Here is a 21338-nt window from a genome sequence, read left to right on the forward strand (position 1 = left end):
GAGTTTTTTGCCTCGGGCTTGGCTAGGCCCAGCCCGAGGTTTGGCCAGGTATACTTCCATCCAAAGGGACACATATGGCGGTACTGAAAGGCACAGATAACGAAGGCTGGTACAGGCTTGTTGGATGCACCAGTGTGTCCTTGTCCTTTTGGCGCCGGAGCAAACAAAAGATGGAGCAGTGTGGTGGTGATGATGATGTGGTTAAAGATGATGTCCTCCTTGGGTTTGGTCGCAGATTGTTTTGTTGCATGAGTCTTTCACAATGGTTCAGGGGCGATGGCACAGAGCTTCGAAGATCTTATTATTATTATTATTATTATTATTATTATTATTATTATTATTATTATTATTATTATTTAGTGTGCTCTTTGTTATTCTGCTTAATCATGCTTGTACGGTTCAGGACTTTGTAATGTTTCGTGACCTAAATACGAGCATACATTCTGAAAAAAAATGTTAGAATTTCTTCTCTGCCCCGCACTATCTCGTGATTATTATGGACTCCGTTTGCATTCACTTATTAAATCTTCTAAAGTTAGTCCCTAGGAGAGCATGCAGTAAACATCCTCGATCCAGCACCCCCAACAACAGAAACTTCAACAAACTGCACGTTGCATGGAAATGACATGGCATCACACCATCATCTAGGGAGTAGGAGTTGTTTCGCAAAAAAAAAAAAATCTAGGGAGTAGGAGTTCATGGCATATTGACAGACACATAGTGTGCACCGGCCCACGATTTGTAAGATGGTATTATCCCAGAAATTTTGGATAGAATCAACTTACACGTGTAAAATTTCATTTGTTCGCTATTATGCCTAATGATTTACAAGCATAGCCTACAAAATGAACCAGATGCCAAGATTTCACTATTCTTCAGTGCACTGAAGAGCAACGTAAAATGCTGAAAAATTTGACACCCACAAGTTCAGAGCACAACGGCCCCTCTTTCCAGTAACGGGCACCTTCCAAGCGACAATCCAGCGATGCACCAAATATTTCTTAACTGGGAATTGCTGCAGTTGCTACTGACTCGTGTGCCTGAATCTCTTGAATCATGGATCAGCAATGGCCTGCGGTCATGATACGCCATTCAGGTCTGTAGCTCCAGGATCATTGCAGTGTCTTTGTAATCATCAAGCTACTGTCATCTGAACTTTGTAGTTCTCTGCTTCTTCCTATAGGATACATCTTCTGAAGATGATACATCTTCTGAAGATGTCAGCCAACAAGACCAGTATCCATGGGAAGTCGGGAACTGGGTGCCAGCAGCTGTTGCATCGCATGTGAAGGAATCACACAAACCTGGAAGATAACTTTTCTGCTTCTTACCTGCTGCTGTTCCTGGCCCTTCTTCCCTTGGACTTCTGCCTGAAATCTTCAGGGCCTAACAAATCAGACGCACTCGAATTCATCTCATCGGTGAGCTTTTCTGCTAACTCAAACCGCCCAGCTTTTTTCATGTCACTGATCAGTGCCCGATAGACATAAATCGAAGGTTGGTGCGACTTCTTCATCTGCTCAAACGCCTCGAGGGCATCAGCAATATGCCCTGCCCTTCCAAAACAATCAATTAGCGCGGTATACGTTCTCAAATCCGGACTGATGCCTCTCTCAAACATCTCTCTTGCAAAGCTTTTGCACAGACTCAATCTTCCAAGCCTACGCAGGCAGTTTATCACTGTATTATACGTCACGATGTCAGGAGAAATGCCAAGTTCCTCCATCAGCTTCACCTCCCCAAGCATTTCGCCCACCCGACCAACTTTCCCTAGCATGTCCAAGACAGTGTTGAAGGTGACAATATCCAAGCATCTCCTATCTTTCTTCAGCTCCTCGAAAATGATCAAGCATTTATCGAGGCGCCCATATCTACCCGCGGCGAAAACAATGCGATTCGCCACCGTGGGGTCTCTGCCATTTGTGATCTCCAATACCTCTCTCACAAACTTGAGTAACAGTTCATTGTCATCTAGACCCCCAATGGCCCTGGCGACACACATGTAGGAAGTCAAGTCGGGAGCAGCTTTGGAGAGCAGCAAGTGTCTGAATACCTTGGCGAAGAGAAGGAAGTCGTCTGCTTCGCACGCTCGCTTCAGCAGCAGATTGAAGGTGCCCAGGCCCAGACTGATCTGCTCGTCGCGCAACCGCCGGAGGATTCCGGCAACCTCTGTAAGGTCCGCCCGGGACAGCGTTGAGCCCCAGTCCCGGTCCAGGGGTTCGGGTCGGGGCTCCAACTCGCTCCCCTGATCCGCTGCTGGGTTCTCTGCTGGCGGCGAGCCCGCGAGACGGGAGGAGGATACCGCGGGTGTCCCTGTCGTCGTCGTCGAGGCCGCCGTCGCAGCTCGACGGTGTGGTCGGCGGAGTGCGAGGGCGGCTAGGCGGGAGGGAGCGGCGGGGAGGCGGCGTATTAGGGGGAGCATGGGGGCGGCGGGAGCGGGCGGAGCAGGTGACGCCGGCGAGTTAGGGCGAAGAGGGGACGAGGCGAGCTACTGCATCCATGGGCCTGTGGGGAAGCTGGCTTGGGTTCCTCCGTATCAAAGAGACCGAACTACGCACGGCCCAACAATGTCTACCACTTGCCACTTTGCCAGTGCAGCACTGAACCACTGGCCAGGGCCATCCATATTTCCCAAAATCTAAAAAGTGGCCGCGCACTAATTGATGAAAAAAGCGGCCGGACTTCCTAGCCATGCATAAGTATTTTTTTGTCTGCTAGTACATGTCGTTATCAGCATTTAATGTGTTTATATTAGTTAGTCTGGTTTGAAAGAAACAGCTTCACGTCCAATTATTTTGGTTTTGTGAATTTTTAAAAAGCCATATCTTTCAAACCGCGCGTCGAAATTCAGATCCGTCTTCACTGTTGAATTCTTTGCGACGAGATTTTTGAAACTAGATTCCGCATAAGTATGTTTCGATAAAAAAATTTTGATGCCAACTTTCATGCTATATTGTGCAACTTCAGTACTGCTTTATGCAACTTTAATACTGCATGGTGCAACTTTTTTAAACCCAGTTTTTTGGAGCTGCATCCACAGTAGTTGTAGTTGCACACATAGTAGTCCTAGTTGGCACATGCACGGCCACAGAGTTGCACAATCTGGTCCGCATAGTCGCATATGAATTGTCATAACTTGTAATGTAGTCTAGTTACACACACATTGATGTTTACTTGGCATGTAACGTAGTCTAATTGCACACACATTGATGTTTAATTGGCAGGACACTAGTTGCACACACATAAACACAGTTGGCTTATAATTTAGTCTAGTTGCACACGTATTGATGTTTAGTTGGCAGGACACTAGTTGCGCACACATATGCGCAATTGACGTGGCAATGTAGTCTAGTTGCACACAAATTGATATTTAGTTGGCAGGACTAGTTACACACATATATGCTCAGTTGGCGTGGCAATGTAGTCTGGTTGCACACGCAATGTTGGTAGGACTATTGGCACACACATATACTCAGTTGGCGCGGCAATGTAGTCTAGTTACACACACATTGATGTTTAGTTGGCAGAAGGACTGTTGGCACGTGCATATGCTTAGTTGGCGTGGCATGGACTCTAGTTGTACACATATTGATATTTAGTTGGCAGGAAGACTAGTTCGTCGAAACATCCTCATATGGGATCTACTTTTGAAGAGCACGTCGCAAGGGTTCCAACGATGAAAACGGATCTTAATTCCGAATTGCGATCTAAAAATTATCACTTTTCAAAAATTTGAAAACCCAAAATAAATACGTTCATATCTGTTCACATGTTTGCTTTCGTAGTACTTTTTTTAGTACATGGTACTTTTTCTAATTAGAGTTGTTTTATCAATTGGAAGGGACAAATTATTATCTTTTATGGATTAGGGACTAAAATTGTCTGTTTTAGACCGGCCGCTCGGGACAACTAGCGAGCAGCCGGCCGCTCGCTAGATCGGTCATACATATTTTTACATTTTCTCAAAAGAAAATCCATGTTTTTAGTCCCTCAATCGCGTCTAGATGCACCCATTACAGTTGCTCAAAAAAACATATTTTTACATTTTCTTAAAAGAAAATCCATATTTTTGGTCCCTCAGTCGCGTCTAGATAGACTCATTACAGCGACAGTTAATTCCAAACGGAGGTTGTACTCCAGAAAAAAAATAAGGTTTCCAACACAAAATCTCTTTTTTGGCAGAAATTTCTTTTTATAACAAGAGAGGCTTCTTCTTCGTTCAAAAGAACCATACCTATAATACAACCAAAATACATCATACAATCTTGCAATGGACGCAAAGAAAAATGAAAACACAAACTTGTTAGGATGGCCGTATGGAGTAGAGACATATGAGCAACTCTAGCAGAGTCGCCGTATTGGCAACCTCCATAAAGCATATGGAGCGCTTCATATGCATTTGGAGGCTACGGAGGTTGTGCGTAAACAAAGAGTCGCTATAATGTGGCTTTCATATTTCTTTCACGGTAATCCACTTCTGAGCCCAGGCTCAGTTGCAGCTGCCTTGACAAAAATAATCACAATAAATAATAGAAAATTTCAAAAAAAATCTAAAAAAAATTGTGTGGTAGACAATTTGATGTGTGAGGTCCACTCCAAATTTCAAATTATTTGGACATCCGAGCAGCTCTCGACAAAAAAGATAAATTTGGGGTCTGTAAAAATGTTTACTGTTCACGCACTGTTCTGGCCCGATTTGTCCTTTTTGCTGAGAGTTTCTCACAAGTCCAAATGATGCATCAAGTTATCTACCACACAAAAAAATGGATTTTTTTAAGTATTTGTTTTGAATTTTTTCTGACCGGTTGCAAATGAGCCTGGGCATCGAAACGCCGCACTCCTTCTTTCATGGTTTCTTTATACTTTATTTACAACAATATAGATCAAACAATTCAATAATGCAACAAATTATTGCAAAACCCATTAATGCAAACACGACAAATAATTCAAATTAATAGATAATCCAAAAGAAATGAATAATCCAATCAAATAAATTGTTCAAGTAACAAAAAATGAATTTTAAATAAATTTAGACATTACTATCTCCTATATGCTCAGCGAGATTCTCCTTCAACTGACGACGAGAGGTCTAGTATTCAATCTTCCGACACGCATCAAGAAATGCTTGAATGCATCATGTGTGCATACGAGGTTTAATGATGACGCCAATATCTTCATAATCAACGGGACTTGGCACATCCCTCCCATCCTCTATGATCATATTGCATAGGATCACACAAACATGTCATGATATTTGTCAAGACATGTTCTAGAAATGAGCAGGCCATCGAACAATCAAGAACCTTGCTTGCAACACTCTGGTTTCCTCTCAATATCTTTCCTTTGAGCTTCTTACACCTTGAAAAAATGCTTATGTTTCCTGCTCCCAGGATTAGAAAAATTCTTTAAAAATATCGACCAAGATGGATAATGCCCTCGGTTAGATAGTAGCCTTGGTCATAGTGATGGTCATTCAATCACCCTGAAGTTGCAAGGTGGAGAGGTACCACCAGCTAGTCTTGTAAACAAATGAGATCTCTGCAGGACATTGATGTCATTATGAGATTCGGGCAACCCAAAGTAGTGGTTTGAGAAATCTTTGGAGGCAGTAACTTCCAAAATTATTGTTGGATCCTTGCAACGTTCGGTGAATTGGTCGTAGCAAGTTGCAGGATAAATCTCTCACCACCAATGCATACAATCAAGACTCCCTAGCATCTGGACCAGCCTTTTGCTTTATGAACCGCTAGAGGTCTGGTTGTGTCCTCTACATTGGGTCCCCCAAGATATTGCTCTCCATACACACTCACAATAGTTCCAGCAAACATTTCTATGCACTTTATAATTATATCTTCAACCATTCAACAATTTGTCATCCCATGGATTTGTGGGAGAGCCATATGTAACCATCCAAAGTGTCGCGATCACCTTCCTAAAATGATATGCCTCGACTAGCCGACGAGTCGCTGGTTGGTCCGATCCTTCACGGCACTTGCAAAATAAGAATGAACAGCGGCAACAAAAGTCGCAGAAAAATAAACAGATGTAGAAGAGGAGAAGCCTTTGAATCCAACTGAGATAGCAAGAAGCCAAAGAAGTAGACTTTATACCGAATATTGATACGAGATCAACACAGGCACAGCAGCAACGAAACCCTAGGAATCGCAAGAACGCATCATGGGTGCCCCTCGCCGTGAGGCGTTTTTCTGATATTTTTGTATTCAACTGTCCAAAAAGCTGACCCCTTGATACAACTCACGATACCTTAATATAAGGCGATTCCCACCAGCCGTATGTACGGCCGTGTAAAACTCTAACCGAAACTAACAAAAAACGATCCTCTTCTTTTACATCTTGGAGAGATACATTTATTTAAGCTAGCCAACTAACTTGTACGTGGATGACTTTTCTAAACTAGTAGTACTCTTTAACTCTTAAACTAATTAATCTCTCCGGCCACGCTGATCACGGGCCTAAACTAAAATAAACTTGGTTGCTTGCACACTTGGGACTACTTCCGTACATGAAAAGCTCAATACTAATTCACCTCGGCGGAGTCCTGGAGTTTGGCTTCACCGTGTCCTTCTTTAGCTAGATTGGTGAAATCTCAAAGAACAATGAGCCAAGTTGTAACATGTTTGGGGTTACACATGGCTTCTGCCCAATACTTGGAGCTGGCCCGAGTAAACCTGCAGCAGGAAGGATAATTGTGGCATTGATGGGTATATCATCCTCTCCCTCTTGAATCGAAGCCGTCTTCGGTTTCGAAACAAGCGTTGCAATTCTTTTTCCGAGGAGAAATATTAACATCTATCTTGATGACATTAACAAACATTGGTCGCAGCATATGTCGTTTACCATTATTCCAAAATGAATAAGTGTTGAACCTCCCGTCATGTGTGGCACCACGATCATATTGTCATGGCCTTCCCAACAATAGGCGGCATGCATCCATTGGCAAAACATCACATATCACCGTATCAGTATAGTCGCCAATCAAAAAAAATATGCGCACCATGTGTGTAACTTTCAATTTTCCAGTGTGATGCATCCACTCAACACGATGGGGCTGTGGATGTTTCCACACAAGTAATCCTAAAGACTCCACTAATTCCTTGCTGATTGCATTGGTGTAGCTTCCACCATCGATAATCAGCTTGCAATTGGTGTCATTGATTTTGCACTAAGACTGAAAAACATTCCAGCGATGTTCATTATCCTCAATGCAATCCTCTTGCACGCGTTGCACCATCAAAGATGGATATGATTCAGCAGCTTCAAAACTCGCAACCACATTTTCAGCATTCTTAGATTTTTCACTAGAAGTGTCAGAAACTGCCTCTTCATCACTAGCGGATGCATATCCATCTCTCGTGAGCAACACTCTTTTCTCATTAGGACATTCACGCTTCATATGTCCTCTTCCTCTATACTTGAAACACTCTATGTCACTAATGCGTCCGGTCGACTGTGCACTAGAATCAACCATCGACAATCTTGATTTTGTAGCATCCTTTTGCACGGAACCATGAGAGCGATTTGATGATGTCGCCCTGGAGCTAGGACCGATATCCTCACTCTTATATTGTGAGCGTCGTCATGTGTTCAAAGTGGTACTGGGAACTGTGTTGACTTGACGCCGCTTAATCTGTTGTTCCACACGCACAGCTTGGTGAACAAGATCTTGTATGTTGTAGTAGACCATCATCTCAACACAATCCTGCACCTCGATATTTAGCCCGTTAAAGAAACGTGCCATGGTCGCCTCCGGATCCTCCGTTGTCCCTGTACGTATCATAAGCAATTCCATCTCCTTGTAATATTCATCAACACTCATATTACCTTGAGAGAGCCACTGCAACTTGTTGTACATATCTCTTTTATAGTGCTCAGGAACAAAAGGACGCCTCATGAATTCTTTCATACCTCGCCAAGTCGTCGGGCGATGTCTTGAACGACAAATTTGATTCCACCAAATTAGCGTGTAACCAGTGAACTCAATTCCAGCAAGTTGAACTTTCTTCTCATCGCTATAATGATGGGCATCAAAAATTTGATTAACACGCATCTCCCACTCCAAATAGCCTTCTGGTTCGCACTTGCCGGAGAACGAAGGGATTGAAAATTTTATGCGCCCAATTCCATCATCCAAAGGCACATGCACAGCTTGACCAACTCGATCATGCACTCCACCACGAACGGAAGTTTCAGGACGAGGCTCATAGTGTCGTGGTCGTGGCGCGTACCCTGCCTGGTCAACGCCATCATCGAAACCATCATCTCCACCATGAGGGTGTGCCGCCAAATGGCGATCATGCACGCCGACATGTCCATCGTGAGCCGGTGGTGCATAACGCAGTGGAGCAGCCGGAGCAGTCTGTGGTGATGCAGAATTCATTGTCGGCATATTGATGATGTCTGCCAAACCATCGAACCGAGTGATCAGGACATCTATCCTTTTGCCGAGCGCATCATGACATTGCTTGATGTAGTTGCATGTGTGGTCAAAACCATCCCAAATATTTTAAGGAATATCATCCGTGTATACTGGACGTACAATTTCCTCAGAATCAGCAGCAGCCTCATCATCCTTGTTGACCGATATCGACATCTTGATCAACACAGTACCATGAACAACCTTAGCTCTAAATACCACTTGATATGCCTCGACAGTCCGATCCTTCACGGCACTTGCAAAATAACAATGAACATCGGCAACAACAGTCGCAGAAAAACAAACAGATGTAGAAGAGGAGAAGCCTTTGGATCCAACTGAGATAGCAAGAAGCCAGAGGAGTAGACTTATACCGAATATTGATACGAGATCAACACAGGCATACCAGCAACGAAACCCTAGGAATCGCAAGAACACATCATGGGTGCCCCTCACCGTAAGGCATTTTTCTGTTATTTTTATATTCAACTGTCCAAAAAGCTGACCCCTTGATACAACTCACGATACCTTAATATAAGGTGACTCCCACCAGCCGTATGTACGGCCGTGTAAAACTCTAACCGAAACTAACAAAAAACGATACTCTCCATTTACATCTCGGAGAGATACATTTATTTAAGCTATCCAACTAGTCCTGACCATCTCAGGCCCGGCCCTAAAATCCAGGGCCTAGGCCCGATGGGCTTGACCGTGGGCCCGTCTTGGGCCTGAGTTTTGAGCCCACCAGCAAGGCCTGGGCGGGCTTGGGCTTAGCATATTGACATTTTAAGGAAGAGGTCCAGCTCACGGCCCTAAGCCCTAAGGGCTTTTCAGGGCTTTTTATCAGATGGGCCGGGCTTGGGCTTGAAAAGTAGGCCCGATGGTAGGGCCTGGGAGGGCCTGGGCCTTAGTTTTCTACCATGGACTTTTTTAGGCCCGGCCCAAGCCCGGCCCGGCTCGGCCCATGGCCAGATATATAGCCAACTAACTTGCACGTGGATGACTTTTCTAAACTAGTACTCTTTAACTCTTAAACTAATTAATCTCTTCGGCCACATTGATCACGAGCCTAAACTAAAATAAACTTGATTGCTTGCACGCTTGGGACTACTTCACCGTACATGAAAAGCCCAATACTAATTCACCTCGGTGGAGTCCTGAAGTTTGGCTTCACTGTGTCCTTCTTTGGCTCGATTGGTGAAATCTCAAAAAGCAATGAGCCAAGTTGTAACATGTTTGTGGTTACACATGGCTTCTGCCCAATACTTGGAGCCGGCCCGAGTAAACCTGCAGCAGGAAGGATAATTGTGGCATTGATGGGCACATCATAAAAGGGGGAAAACCCATGAGATGGAAGGCATTTCTTCGTTGCTGGAAGAAAGGTTCATTGGCTTTCATGTCATCAGAAATTCGAGAAAATAGCTGTCCCGCCATGCGGAAGCATCGTCGAATCACGTACCACAAGAAGGTACAAACCAACACAATCACACATGAGATGGATGTGACATTGGATTGTTGTAACATCCCAAATTTTCAATTTGAAATGTTATACACTAGAACATCATTGCATATCATATTTATTGCATTTTGGTTGATCCTAGAAATTTCTCGCAACTCAAGGATCCCAGGAGAGAGTTGGGGATTTCGTTGTTTTCATATTTGAGTTGTCTCAATTTTTGAAAATAGGATCATTTGATTTTATTTATTTTATCTTTAATAATTGTTATTTCAAAAATATGAGAGAGGGAATAAAATGACTTTCCCAAAATAAAGAAATATTGAGGTAATAAAAAATCAAATAAGATTTTATTTGGTTTTATTCGCTATTTTATTTGAATTTAAGAAAAATGCGCGTTTTTCAAAATTGCATTTAAGCCCCAAATAAATGTTCATACTGTAGGGCTTGATTTTAGAAGCCGGGAACAATTTATTTCGGGATTTTTAGAGTACGTTTAGTATTTATTTTATTTGTTTTTCTGTGTGTTATTATTAAAAAAACGCGAACCGACTTTGGGCCGTATCCGAGCGGGACTCCGCCCGGGGGCAGCCTTTAAATAGCACCGCCCCGAGCCGCCCCAGCCCATCAGCGCCGGCGCCAGCCCACCCGCGCCCGAAACCCTAACCCTAGCCGCGCGCCGCCGCCGCCGCCCCACGCCGCCGCCGCCCACGCCGCTACCCGCGCCGCCGCCGCCCGAGGTAGTCGTCGGCGGTTGGTTTTTTTAAAGCCGCGGTTTATTTCTTTTTAGATTCGTTTTTTTAGAACGGTTTTTTCGGTTTAGTCTATTTAGTGAACGTTCGCTCGGTTCGTTCGTTTTAACGAACGTGTTCGTCGTTTAGATCCAGTTAACGAACGTTCGTTCGTTAAACTGTTCGTCGTTTTTCTTTTTCTCGGATTAAATCCGCGATTTTTCTGATCGCGATTTCTGATCCGATTTTCGTTTTAGTATAACTTCTCGCTCGTTTATCGGAATCAGACGATTCAAGCGCGTGGAGTTTCGTCTCGAAACCCTCTTTCCGTTTAACCAACTCAAACAAGTTTTTGTTTTATAAAAATTGCCCTAGATCCAGGATAGTAATCGAAGCCTATTTTCTTTTGCCGTTTGTCTTTCGTTGCTTCGTTCGATTTGATTCTTTTTGCCAACCAGAGTTCTTAAGTTAAACTTTCTGGTTAAGTCTCTTATTTGAGTTTTACATGTGCATTAGTTGAGTACTTATTGTATGCTTGTTTGTTTGCGATAGAGTACCCGGAGTGCGCCGCTTGTTACTTCGAATCACTAGGTTTACCGGATCATCAGCAAGGCAAGTAACACTCTGATCATACCTTCTACTATCCAGTTTTATTGCATTAGATCAAACCTCAAACATTGCATGATTAGGATCTAATTAAATTGTGGGTGGGAAGTAGTTGAGGTAGTATCTATTACCTGTTTATTATCAAACCTTTGGGAGTTACTTCTACGTTTGCTTACTATTGCTATGCTATGCTAGTAGACGTGGATTGGGTGAGTGATATCCATGACAGATGTGAGATTTCTTTTAAATCAATGGTTTATCTAAGGTGGCAACTTAAATACACATCTGGGTGGATTGAGGTACCTGGGTATTCCAGGATTGCCTGTTTTCTTTTGGACCGCCACCCAGGTTCAAAGGGATCATGAAATTATTCATGCTAGAAACTTCTGTGTGCAGCCACAAGCTATTATGGGCTCTAGCATAGTTGACTAAGTCATGCAAACTCTTACAATGGTAGACTAGCAGATGTAGGGGATGTAGGTGGTACGGTCTACCCATCGTAAGGTGCTAGCGCTTCTGAAAGACTATGTCTCAGTCATCCGTTTCTCAAACACCATGTAGTGCGAGAAATCCAACGAAGGAGATCGAGTCTTGTGGGGAAAAGTACGCAAACCTCTGCAGAGTGTATAAACTAATCATGGTTAGCCGTGTCCCCAGTTATGGACATCTTGAGTATCTAGTACTTGGATTATCATGTGAATCTCAACATGTTACTATAAAATTAAGTTTGATGGGTTTGTTTAATGATGTTTAATTGGGATTGAGAATGCTGTCAACCATTCTCAATGTTTAACAACCACCATGATAGTTAAATAAATTTATTCCTTTGCAGTAGGGAAAAATTGGCTTTTTGCAAAACTGTAACCATAGAGCTTTCCACCAGCCAAATATGCATATAGTATAGATGTTTCATTCCATTACTCTCTATGTGTTACATTGCCAGCATATTCCATGTGCTGACCCATTTTCGGGCTACAACGTTAATGTTGCAGACTTTTCAGACGACGATTAAGGAGTTTTAGGTCGTGATTCTATACTCAGTGATGCCTTTGGAGTTGATGGACTCACTTATCTTCCAAGCCTTCCGCTGTTATCGTTATTAGATGGCCTTAAGCCATATTTATTGTAATAAGTTCTCTTTTGAGACACTCGATGTTGTAATAAGTGTGTGATTGCTACTCTGTTATAAATCCTTCAAGTACTGTGTGGTGTCAGCATTACTTATCCAGGGATGACACTGGAGCATAGAGATTGGACCGTTTGAGGTCTGGTTGCTACAATTGTGCTCCGACAAAATGCCGCATGAGCTGATATCTCTAGAAGCAAGTTATCAAGTTTTCACAGATCAGACAAATTTTACTTGATACTTCATCCTAATGCTCAAGCAGGGACATGTTTTGTTTTCATATGCACCTCTCTAATTATATTGGGTTCTGGCTTGTAGACTTACCCATAGGTTCTCTGTTGTCGAAATGAAGTGTCAACGATCATCCCATGGGGAAACCCTAGCTGCCAAAAAAACAATCTCCTCCCCCCTCCACCTCTGGCCGTCGCTTTGGTGCCATAAGGTGGAGGGGAGGGGATTATGTTCTCTCGTCATTTATGTAGTAGATTTCCAGGTCAGGGTGACGGTGCTCCGATGGTGATTGTGGTATTATTTCAAATAGACGCCATCCGGCTCCAATCATGTCTCTGTGATGCTTGGCACGGTGTTGCTGAGGAACCCTAGAATTTTCCCCATTGATCTTCATGGATAACGGGTTGGTTATCTGTGTTGTTTGTCGATGTAGTTCCATATTCATTAGTGGCAGCAACATCGTCTTCTTTGACAACCTCTTCGTTCGAGCCTTTGCGAGCAAAGTCGTCGGCTTGGTCTAGCGATACTAGCGCGGTTCCCTGTCTAGATCAGCCCCTCCCTAGCCAATATGCTTGGTGTGATTGTCATTCTCCGTCATATGTGGTGGTCTATGCTACCTCTTGAGCACTGCGTTGGTTTTCCCTTGAAGAGGAAAGGGTGATGCAGTAAAGCAGCGTAAGTATTTCCCTCGGTTTTTGAGAACCAAGTATCAATCCAGTAGGAGACCACGCGCGAGTCACCTCGTACCTACACAAAAAAATAAGAACCTCGCAACCAACGCGATAAAGGGGTTGTCAATCCCTTCACGTCCACTTGCAAGAGTGAGATCTGATAGATATAATGATAATAAGATAAATATTTTTGGTATTTTTATGATATATATTGAAAGTAAAGATTGCAAAATAAAATAGATTGGAAACATGTATGATGGAGAATAGACCCGGGGGCCATAGGTTTCACTAGTGGCTTCTCTCAAGATAGCATAAGTATTATGGTGGGTCAACAAATTACTGTCGAGCAATTGATAGAAAAGCGAATAATTATGAGAATATCTAGGTATGATCATGTATATAGGCATCATGTCCGTGACAAGTTGACCGACTCCTGCCTGCATCTACTACTATTACTCCACACATCGACCGCTATCCAGCATGCATCTAGAGTATTAAGTTCATAAGAACAGAGTAATGCCTTAAGTAAGATGACATGATGTAGAGGGATAAACTCATGCAATATGATGTAAACCCCATATTGTTATCCTCGATGGCAACAATACAATACTTGTCGTTTCCCTTTCTGTCACTGGGATCGAGCACTGCAAGATTGAACCCAAAGCTAAGCACTTCTCCCATTACAAGAAAGATCAATCTAGTAGGCCAAACCAAACTGATAATTCAAAGAGACTTGCATAGATAAACTTGATCATAAACCCACAATTCATCGGATCTCGACAAACACATCGCAAAAGAAGATTACATCGAATAGATCTCGAAGAGTATCGAGGACTTTGTATTGAGATCCAAAGAGAGAGAAGAATTCATCTAGCTACTAGCTATGGACCCGAAGGTCTGATGTAAACTACTCACACATCATCGGAGGGGCCATGAAGTTGATGTAGAGGCCCTCCGTGATCAATGCCCCCTCTGGCGGAGCTCCGGAAAAGGCCCCAAGATGAGATCTCTTGGGTACAGAAGGTTGCGGCGGTGGAAATAGGGTTTCGTGGTGCTCCTAGATGTTTGCGGGGTATATGGATATATATAGGAGGAAGAAGTAGGTGGGTGGAGCAACGAGGGGCCTGTCGTGGATCTAAGACTGACATTACGTAGAATGGGGGGTAGGTATGAGGAGGCAAGATCCTAGCTATGGCAAAGTTGTACAGACGAGTTTTACGAGTTCAGGCCCTTCGCGGAGGAGGTAACAACCCCACGTCTCGGTGCCCGGAGGCGGTCGACTAGATTGTGTGTGTGTGTGTGTGTTTACAGGGGGTGTGAACCCTTGTGCCAATGGAGGGGGGTGGCTTATATAGAGTGCGCCCAGACCCCAGCCAGTCCACGTTACGAAGGGTTTAAGCTACATCAAGAGGGGGGCGTTACTGGTAACGCTAGCAATAAAGTGACATAAATGCCTATTAAGTCTATGAAGTAAACGTCCGACCGTTGTCGTGCAGAGTGACTTTAGATCTTTTGTCCGTCGAGTGATAGTTGTCGTGGTCGAGTGACTTTGAGTCTTCTGAGTGGAATGCTTCGTAGTCGAGTGGATGATGCTATCCCTCGAATGCTTCTGGTTTTAGGATGATGTCCTAGGGGAGGGTTTCTAGGTCAGGCCTATGACCCTACCCTAGGTACATAGCTTCATCATTAGCCCTCGAATGGTTCAGGGTTCGAGTGGAGGAGGAGTTGAGAACACCTCCCATTCAACTTTCGCGCTTCGGAAGCGTCTTATTGGGACCAAATGAGCAATCACGATGACTTCAACTTCCTTTTCGGTTGCCTTGATCCATTCTTGGTTCTGCCGAGTGAACTTTTACTGCTAAGCTTCAAGTGCTGATATGGGAAAAATCTTCCATCTGACAAGTTGCTTTGCTGCTCGCGGATATTGTGGGATTCAAATTTTGGGAAGCGCGCGGGGCGGAGGAGGCCGCAATAATTGGGTTTGATTAGGCAGGGCTGCCTCGATCACTATGCCACCTTTTTCGCCACGTATCGCGTGCATGACTGTTGCGGGATTTGATAGGATTGCATGGACCCATGGGTTAGCCACTCGGAAACGACCTCATATAAGGTGCCGGATTGGGGTATTTTGCACAGTGCGTTCCCATTTTTCCTATTTCTCCCCTGTTTTCTCCGCCACATCCACCTCTGCTCCCGGCGCCGCCGCTCTGTTCGAGCTCCACCCGTTGCAATGGGGAAGGAGAAGACGATGGCCTTGGAGCGCGTGAAGAAGGCGACGACGAAGGCGAAGGGGAAAAAGTCCAGCCGGGGCGGATCTTCGTCGAGGTCTGGCCTGCCGCGTGGCTGGATCTAGGGCGATTGGATTCGGTCGACGATTAGTCAGGACAACATCGACGATCTGGCCGAGGGGGGGTCTGATTCCCCACAAGTTAGCGCGGCTCTCGGAGGATGAGACCGAGCCGCGGTCGTGGGAGGGTGAGTGCGTTCTCCTCGCCACTCATGTTGACTGCGGGTTTTCTTTGCCTCCCCATCCTTTTTTCCGAGGCTTCTTGAACTTCTTTGGAGCACAACTCCACCACTTTTCCCCCAACACCATCATGTACCTTGCTGCCTTCGTGTCCATGTGCGAGAATTTCTTGGGTTGTAGACCACACTGGGGCCTCTTCAAGCACATTTTCACGTGTCGTTCTTAGTCGGTCCAGAAGGCCAACCCGAGTGATGAGAGGACGCATGTGATCCAGATGTGTGGGGGCCTTGGGATTCAAATGAGAGGTAGAAGCACTTTCCCAGCCATGATCCTCCCTGAGTCAGTCCTATGATGGCAGTCGACCTGGTTCTATTGCGAAGACCAGCCGACTCCAGGTCAGTCGACTGGACTTCCCCCCTTTTCCATGGCTCGAGTCGAGAAGCCCTCCGCCTTGAAAGTGGCCCCGGAGGAGAAAGCGGAGGTGAAGGTGCTGGTTGAGCGGGTGGTCCAACTCGTCCGTGATGGAATGACCGACATGGATTTGCTGGAGGTCTTCCTTAAGCGATGCATTCAGCCGCTTCAAGCTCATGACCATCCGATGTGGATGTATTCGGGCATTGGGGATTCCACTCGGATCCACCCAGAAGAGGTCGACGAGGATACGGTGGGGAAGTGGCTGAGGGGTATCACTGGCAACAAAGATAACCCCACGGGGTCCAGGAGAGTCCCTCCATTCAACAACTCACACAAACCAGATAAGGTTCAACTCTAAATTGCCGAGTGTTCTCTTGATTTATCATGTAACTGCTTGTTGTCAACCGACTGATTTTTGCTTCACTTGTTATCTTTCATGCCCTTATTGAGATGTACTCGATGCCCAACGGGGAGCAGGAGCAGGATCCAGAGGGAGAAGTGAGCGGAGGTGAGAGCGGCGAGTGGCACTCTGATGAAGAGGAGGATGAGGAGAGTGACGACCCGAGTGATGAAGAAGAGGTCGACTCACCTCCCCGTAGGGAAAGGCGATCCAAGCACACTCACGACCCAACAAGCGTCCCTGACAAAGCGACCGCGCCGACTGGGCAGACGTCAAAGCGCCCTCGGACATCTTCTCCAGCACCGACTGAGAAGGCACCGAAGAAACCGAAAGCTGCGCCGTCAAAACCGCAGAAGGCCTTGTCCAAGATCAAAGTGGCCGTTCCTAGTGTTTCCTGGTAATAGTTGGACCTGATTTCTTGGTTTAGTACGAATGGAATCTTGGTCGACCCACCGTGATAGACATGACCGACTGAATCTTGAAATTTGTAGTGTTGCTACCTCCGGGACCTCCACCCACAGGTATGAAGATGAAGAGATGGAAGATGCAGTCACCTCCAACCCGGGTACAACTCTCGTAATCCTGTCTTCAGTTACTCGGCCATTTTACTGGTCGATTAAATTATGGCGATTGATCTGGGGTCGACTGAATCTTGGTGACTGATCTTTTTGCAGCTCCTCCCAATGTCATTGAACTTCCAGATGACGTCGAGGACGTGCCGCTGAGGCCCAGGAGGAACAAGAAGGCATCAGCTGGCAAGACGTCCCAATCGGAGCTGGCAGCAGAGCCAGTGATTCAACAACCTGAAGATGTGACTTGAGCTTCTGTTACTTTCGCTGATCCAGTATCAAGTGAACGCCCACATCGCCGACTGCACCAGTGTTGGCTTTGACCATCCAACTTCATGCCTCGGAACGTCAAGCTGCCGCGACTGAGCCGCTAACTTCATTCTTCACCAGCCATCACATTCCAGAAGATCAGGTAGGCGCCGCTGCAGAAGCCATTCGCCAAGCCCGCATAATGATGGAGCGGGTGAAGGTGGTGCATGAAAACAGTCATGCTGCTTATGACGCAAGTGCGGCCCTTCGAGCCAATGTCCAGGTAAGATGGCTTCCGACTGAACTCTTATCTTGTTGCTTGTTCTGTTAGGATATGCTACCTGAAAACCTTTCTCCATGCAACTTCTTGTTATTTTGCACTTCGCATCTGCACCCAGTGGGTGTTTGGCGTCTTTGTTGTTTCACTCTTCCACTCGTTTTGGGTGAACCATGTCGAGTGGAATCTGAACCAGTGGGGGCACACTAAGTGCACCCACTAGGTGTAGTCCTTGAGACCGCAGTCGACTGCTGGCAATTGGTTGGGGTCTGAGTATATCTTTCTCTCTTCTTCTTCTTCTTCTTCTTTTCTTTTTTCACTCGGTCTGGGAAGACCATGTCGAGTGGAATCTGAATTAGTGGGGGCACGATAAGTGCACCCACTGGGTGTAGTCCCCGAGACTACTGTAGAATGTTTGATTCTGCAGTAGTCTTTCAAGTTTTATTCACTCGGAAGCAAATGATCTTTGATCTTGTCCATTGACATATCTTTTACTGATTGTAGAAATCATGTGCACTTATCTCCAAGTTTGCTGAATTCGAGGAAAAGCAGAGACAACTCAACCTTGACTTGGAGCTGGCCCATCAGAACTTGAAAAAGGCTAAAGATGAAGTGGCTAGTACGGAAGGTAATGACCTGTCGACTGTTTATCTTGACCATCCCTCAAGTTATCTCTTCGTTCTTCTGTTTGACCCAAATGTATATTTTGCAGAGCAAATGAGGCAGGCTCTGGTGAAGAAGGACCTCGATCTTGCAGCTGCGCAAAAGGAGGCTCAGGAGAAGACTGCACTTGCTGATAAGAAGCCGGCTTCGGTCGGTGCACTAGAGGAGGAAATCACCAAGCTGAAGGCGTATCTTACCGAGTCCAACCGAGAGGCGACTCGTCTGAAGAAAGATAAAGTGACTCTAAATGAGTAGCTGGAAGGCATGTCTCATAGGAGAAACGACCTGGAAGCTTATCTGAAAGCACTTGCCAAGAAGCTCTTCCTTATGCTCGAAGGTACTTTTCTTTATCCGACTGATTTACTGTTTGCAAGTCATCGTGAACCGGTCGACTCATTAATTCTTTGAATCTATAGAGTTTTGCCAAAACTTTGAAGAAGAAACTGGATGGATCGAAACGGGCTTGGACCTCATCCATTCTCCTGTCGGCGATGAGGCTGCCATGAACGTGCTCTGGATGGAATCCCGTGTTGCTAGTGTTACAAGCTATCTTGCTCGCCTGAAGGTGGCGGTGTCGCGCATTGATACAACACTTTGGCCAAGGGCAACGCTTCAAAATGACCTCAAGTCTCTGATGACTCGACTCAATGAGGTTCCTGGTCGAGTGCAAGAATGGAAGAAGTCTTCTACACGATGCAGTGCTGACGTGGCTCTGTCACTGGTTTGGGTCCACTACAAAGAAGCTCGAGAAGAGAAGCTGGCAGAGATCAAGGTTTCCAACACCAAAAGGCATGACTTCCAATCCTTCATGGAAACCTTCATTGATGTTGCCACTCGGATTGCTGACGGAATTGATCTGGACGAGTTTGTCGAGCCTGCAAGTCCTTCTCCTGTGGAGTGAACAAACTTTAAACTTCGCCTTAAATTTACCTCGGAATGCCGAGTGATTTTGTAACCATTAAACTGCTTCGGGCCTGATGCCCGAGTACTTTTATCCGTGTTCTAGAACTTTAGGATTTATCTGAACTTGGTTTACCTTCTGAATATGTCTGTGTTTGCCTTCGAGTGGAACTTATTTCTTCACTCAGAATAATCTTTGTATTTGTAATGCAGCTCTGAGGGGGGGCGTAATCAGTCGACCCGCACCTCATTGTCTTCGCAGATAAGGATGGAGCGGAGACTATATTTGTGTCGAAGCTCCGAGGACAGATCGCGGATGACCTGCGCCTCGTCGTCCTTGCGGACAAGGATGGAGCGGACATTGTATTTGTGTCGAAGCTCCGAGGACAGATTGCAGTCGACCTGCGCCTCGTCGTCCTTGCGGATAAGGATGGAGCGGACATTGTATTTGTGTCGAAGCTCCGAGGACAGATCGCGGTCGACCTGCGCCTCGTCATCCTTGCGGATTGGGATGGAACATGTTTTTATACTTTGGCGAGTACTAGACTGCAGCTAAGCCTCCGAGTGGAAGGGTCGCTCACCACTTGGTAGGATTTTGTCAAACTTAGGCGAGTACTGGACTGCAGCTAAGCCCCCGAGTGAGAGGCTTGCTCATCACTCGGTAAGGTTTTTCAAACTTAGGCGAGTACTGGACTACAACTAAGCCCCCGAGTGAGAGGGTTGCTCACTACTCGGTAGGATTTTTCAAACTTAGGCGAGTACTGGACTACAGCTAAGCCCCTGAGTGAGAGGGTTGCTCAACACTCGGTAGGATTTTTCAAACTTAGGCGAGTACTGGACTGCAGCTAAGGCCCCGAGTGAGAGGGTAGCTCACCACTCGGTAGGATTTTCCAAACTTAGGCGAGTATTGGACTGCAGCTAAACCCCCGAGTGAGAGGGTTGCTCACCACTTGGTAGGAATTTTCAAACTTAGGCGAGTACTGGACTGCAGCTAAGCCCCCGAGTGAGAGGCTTACTCACCACTCGGTAGGATTTTTCAAACTTAGGCAAGTACTGGACTGCAGCTAAGCCCCGGGTGAGAGGGTTGCTCACAACTCGGTAGGATTTTTCAAACTTAGGCGAGTACTGGACTGCAGCTAAGCCCCCGAGTGAGAGGGTTGCTCACCACTCGGTAGGATTTTTCAAACTTAGGCGAGTACTGGACTGCAGCTAAGCCCCCGAGTGATAGGGTTGCTCACCACTCGGTAGGATTTTTCAAACTTAGACGAAACGGATTCGCAGCTAAGCCTCCGAGTGAGAGGCTTGCTCATCACTCGGTAGGATTTTGTTTTAAAAACTTAGGCGAAACGGGTTCGCATCTAAGGCACCCACCGGGGGATTTAGAACATATAAAAAAGGAACAGCAATCCTTCAAGAGACTGTAAAACTATGTCTTTGATAATCAAACTAAAGGGTACTTCTTATTACATCTCAACAGTCTAAATGCTTAAGTGTAAAAGGGGCGGAGCAGCTCCGCATTCCAAGCGTGTGGCTCGTCTTTCTTGTGCTCGACATTGTATAAGTGGTATGCTCCGTTGTGGAGCACTCTGGTGATAATGAAGGGGCCTTCCCAAGTAGGGGCGAGCTTGTGTGGTTTCTGCTGATCCACTCGAAGAACCAAGTCTCCTTCTTGAAATGATCGACCCCTCACGTTTCTAGCGTGGAATCGACGCAAGTCTTGCTGATAAATGGTCGACCGGATCAGGGCCATCTCTCTTTCCTCTTCCAGGACATCAACTGCGTCTTGTCGAGCCTGTTCTGCTTCATCTTCTAAGAAAAGCTTGACTCTGGGTGCATTGTGAAGCAAGTCACTCGGAAGTACAACTTCAGCTCCATAGAACAAGAAGAATGGAGTTCGTCCAGTCGACCGATTAGGAGTTGTCCTTAAACCCCAAAGCACTGATGGAAGTTCATCGACCCAGGCGCCTGCCACGTGCTTGAGATCACGCATCAGTCGGGGTTTTAGCCCTTTGAGAATCAATCTATTTGCTCTTTCAGCTTGTCCATTCGACTGGGGATGGGCGATTGAAGCATAGTCGACTCGAGTGCCTTGGGAAGCGCACAAGGCTCTGAACTCATCAGAATCGAAGTTCGACCCATTGTGA

At 45.6% G+C, this 21338-nt stretch overlaps 1 protein-coding gene across 1 annotated transcript; it reads right to left on the reverse strand.

Moving 5' to 3' along the window:
- Positions 1–747: 747 nt before the first annotated feature.
- On the reverse strand, positions 748–2580 carry LOC123038257 (pentatricopeptide repeat-containing protein At1g11900). Its single transcript, XM_044462133.1, has one exon. The coding sequence runs from the start codon at positions 2420–2422 to the stop codon at positions 1328–1330; it is 1095 nt and encodes a 364-aa protein (XP_044318068.1). The 5' UTR covers positions 2423–2580; the 3' UTR covers positions 748–1327.
- Between the last annotated feature and the right edge of the window lie 18758 nt (positions 2581–21338).

This window comes from Triticum aestivum, chromosome 1A (genome assembly GCF_018294505.1).
Source record: "Triticum aestivum cultivar Chinese Spring chromosome 1A, IWGSC CS RefSeq v2.1, whole genome shotgun sequence".
Taxonomy (NCBI): domain Eukaryota; kingdom Viridiplantae; phylum Streptophyta; class Magnoliopsida; order Poales; family Poaceae; genus Triticum; species Triticum aestivum.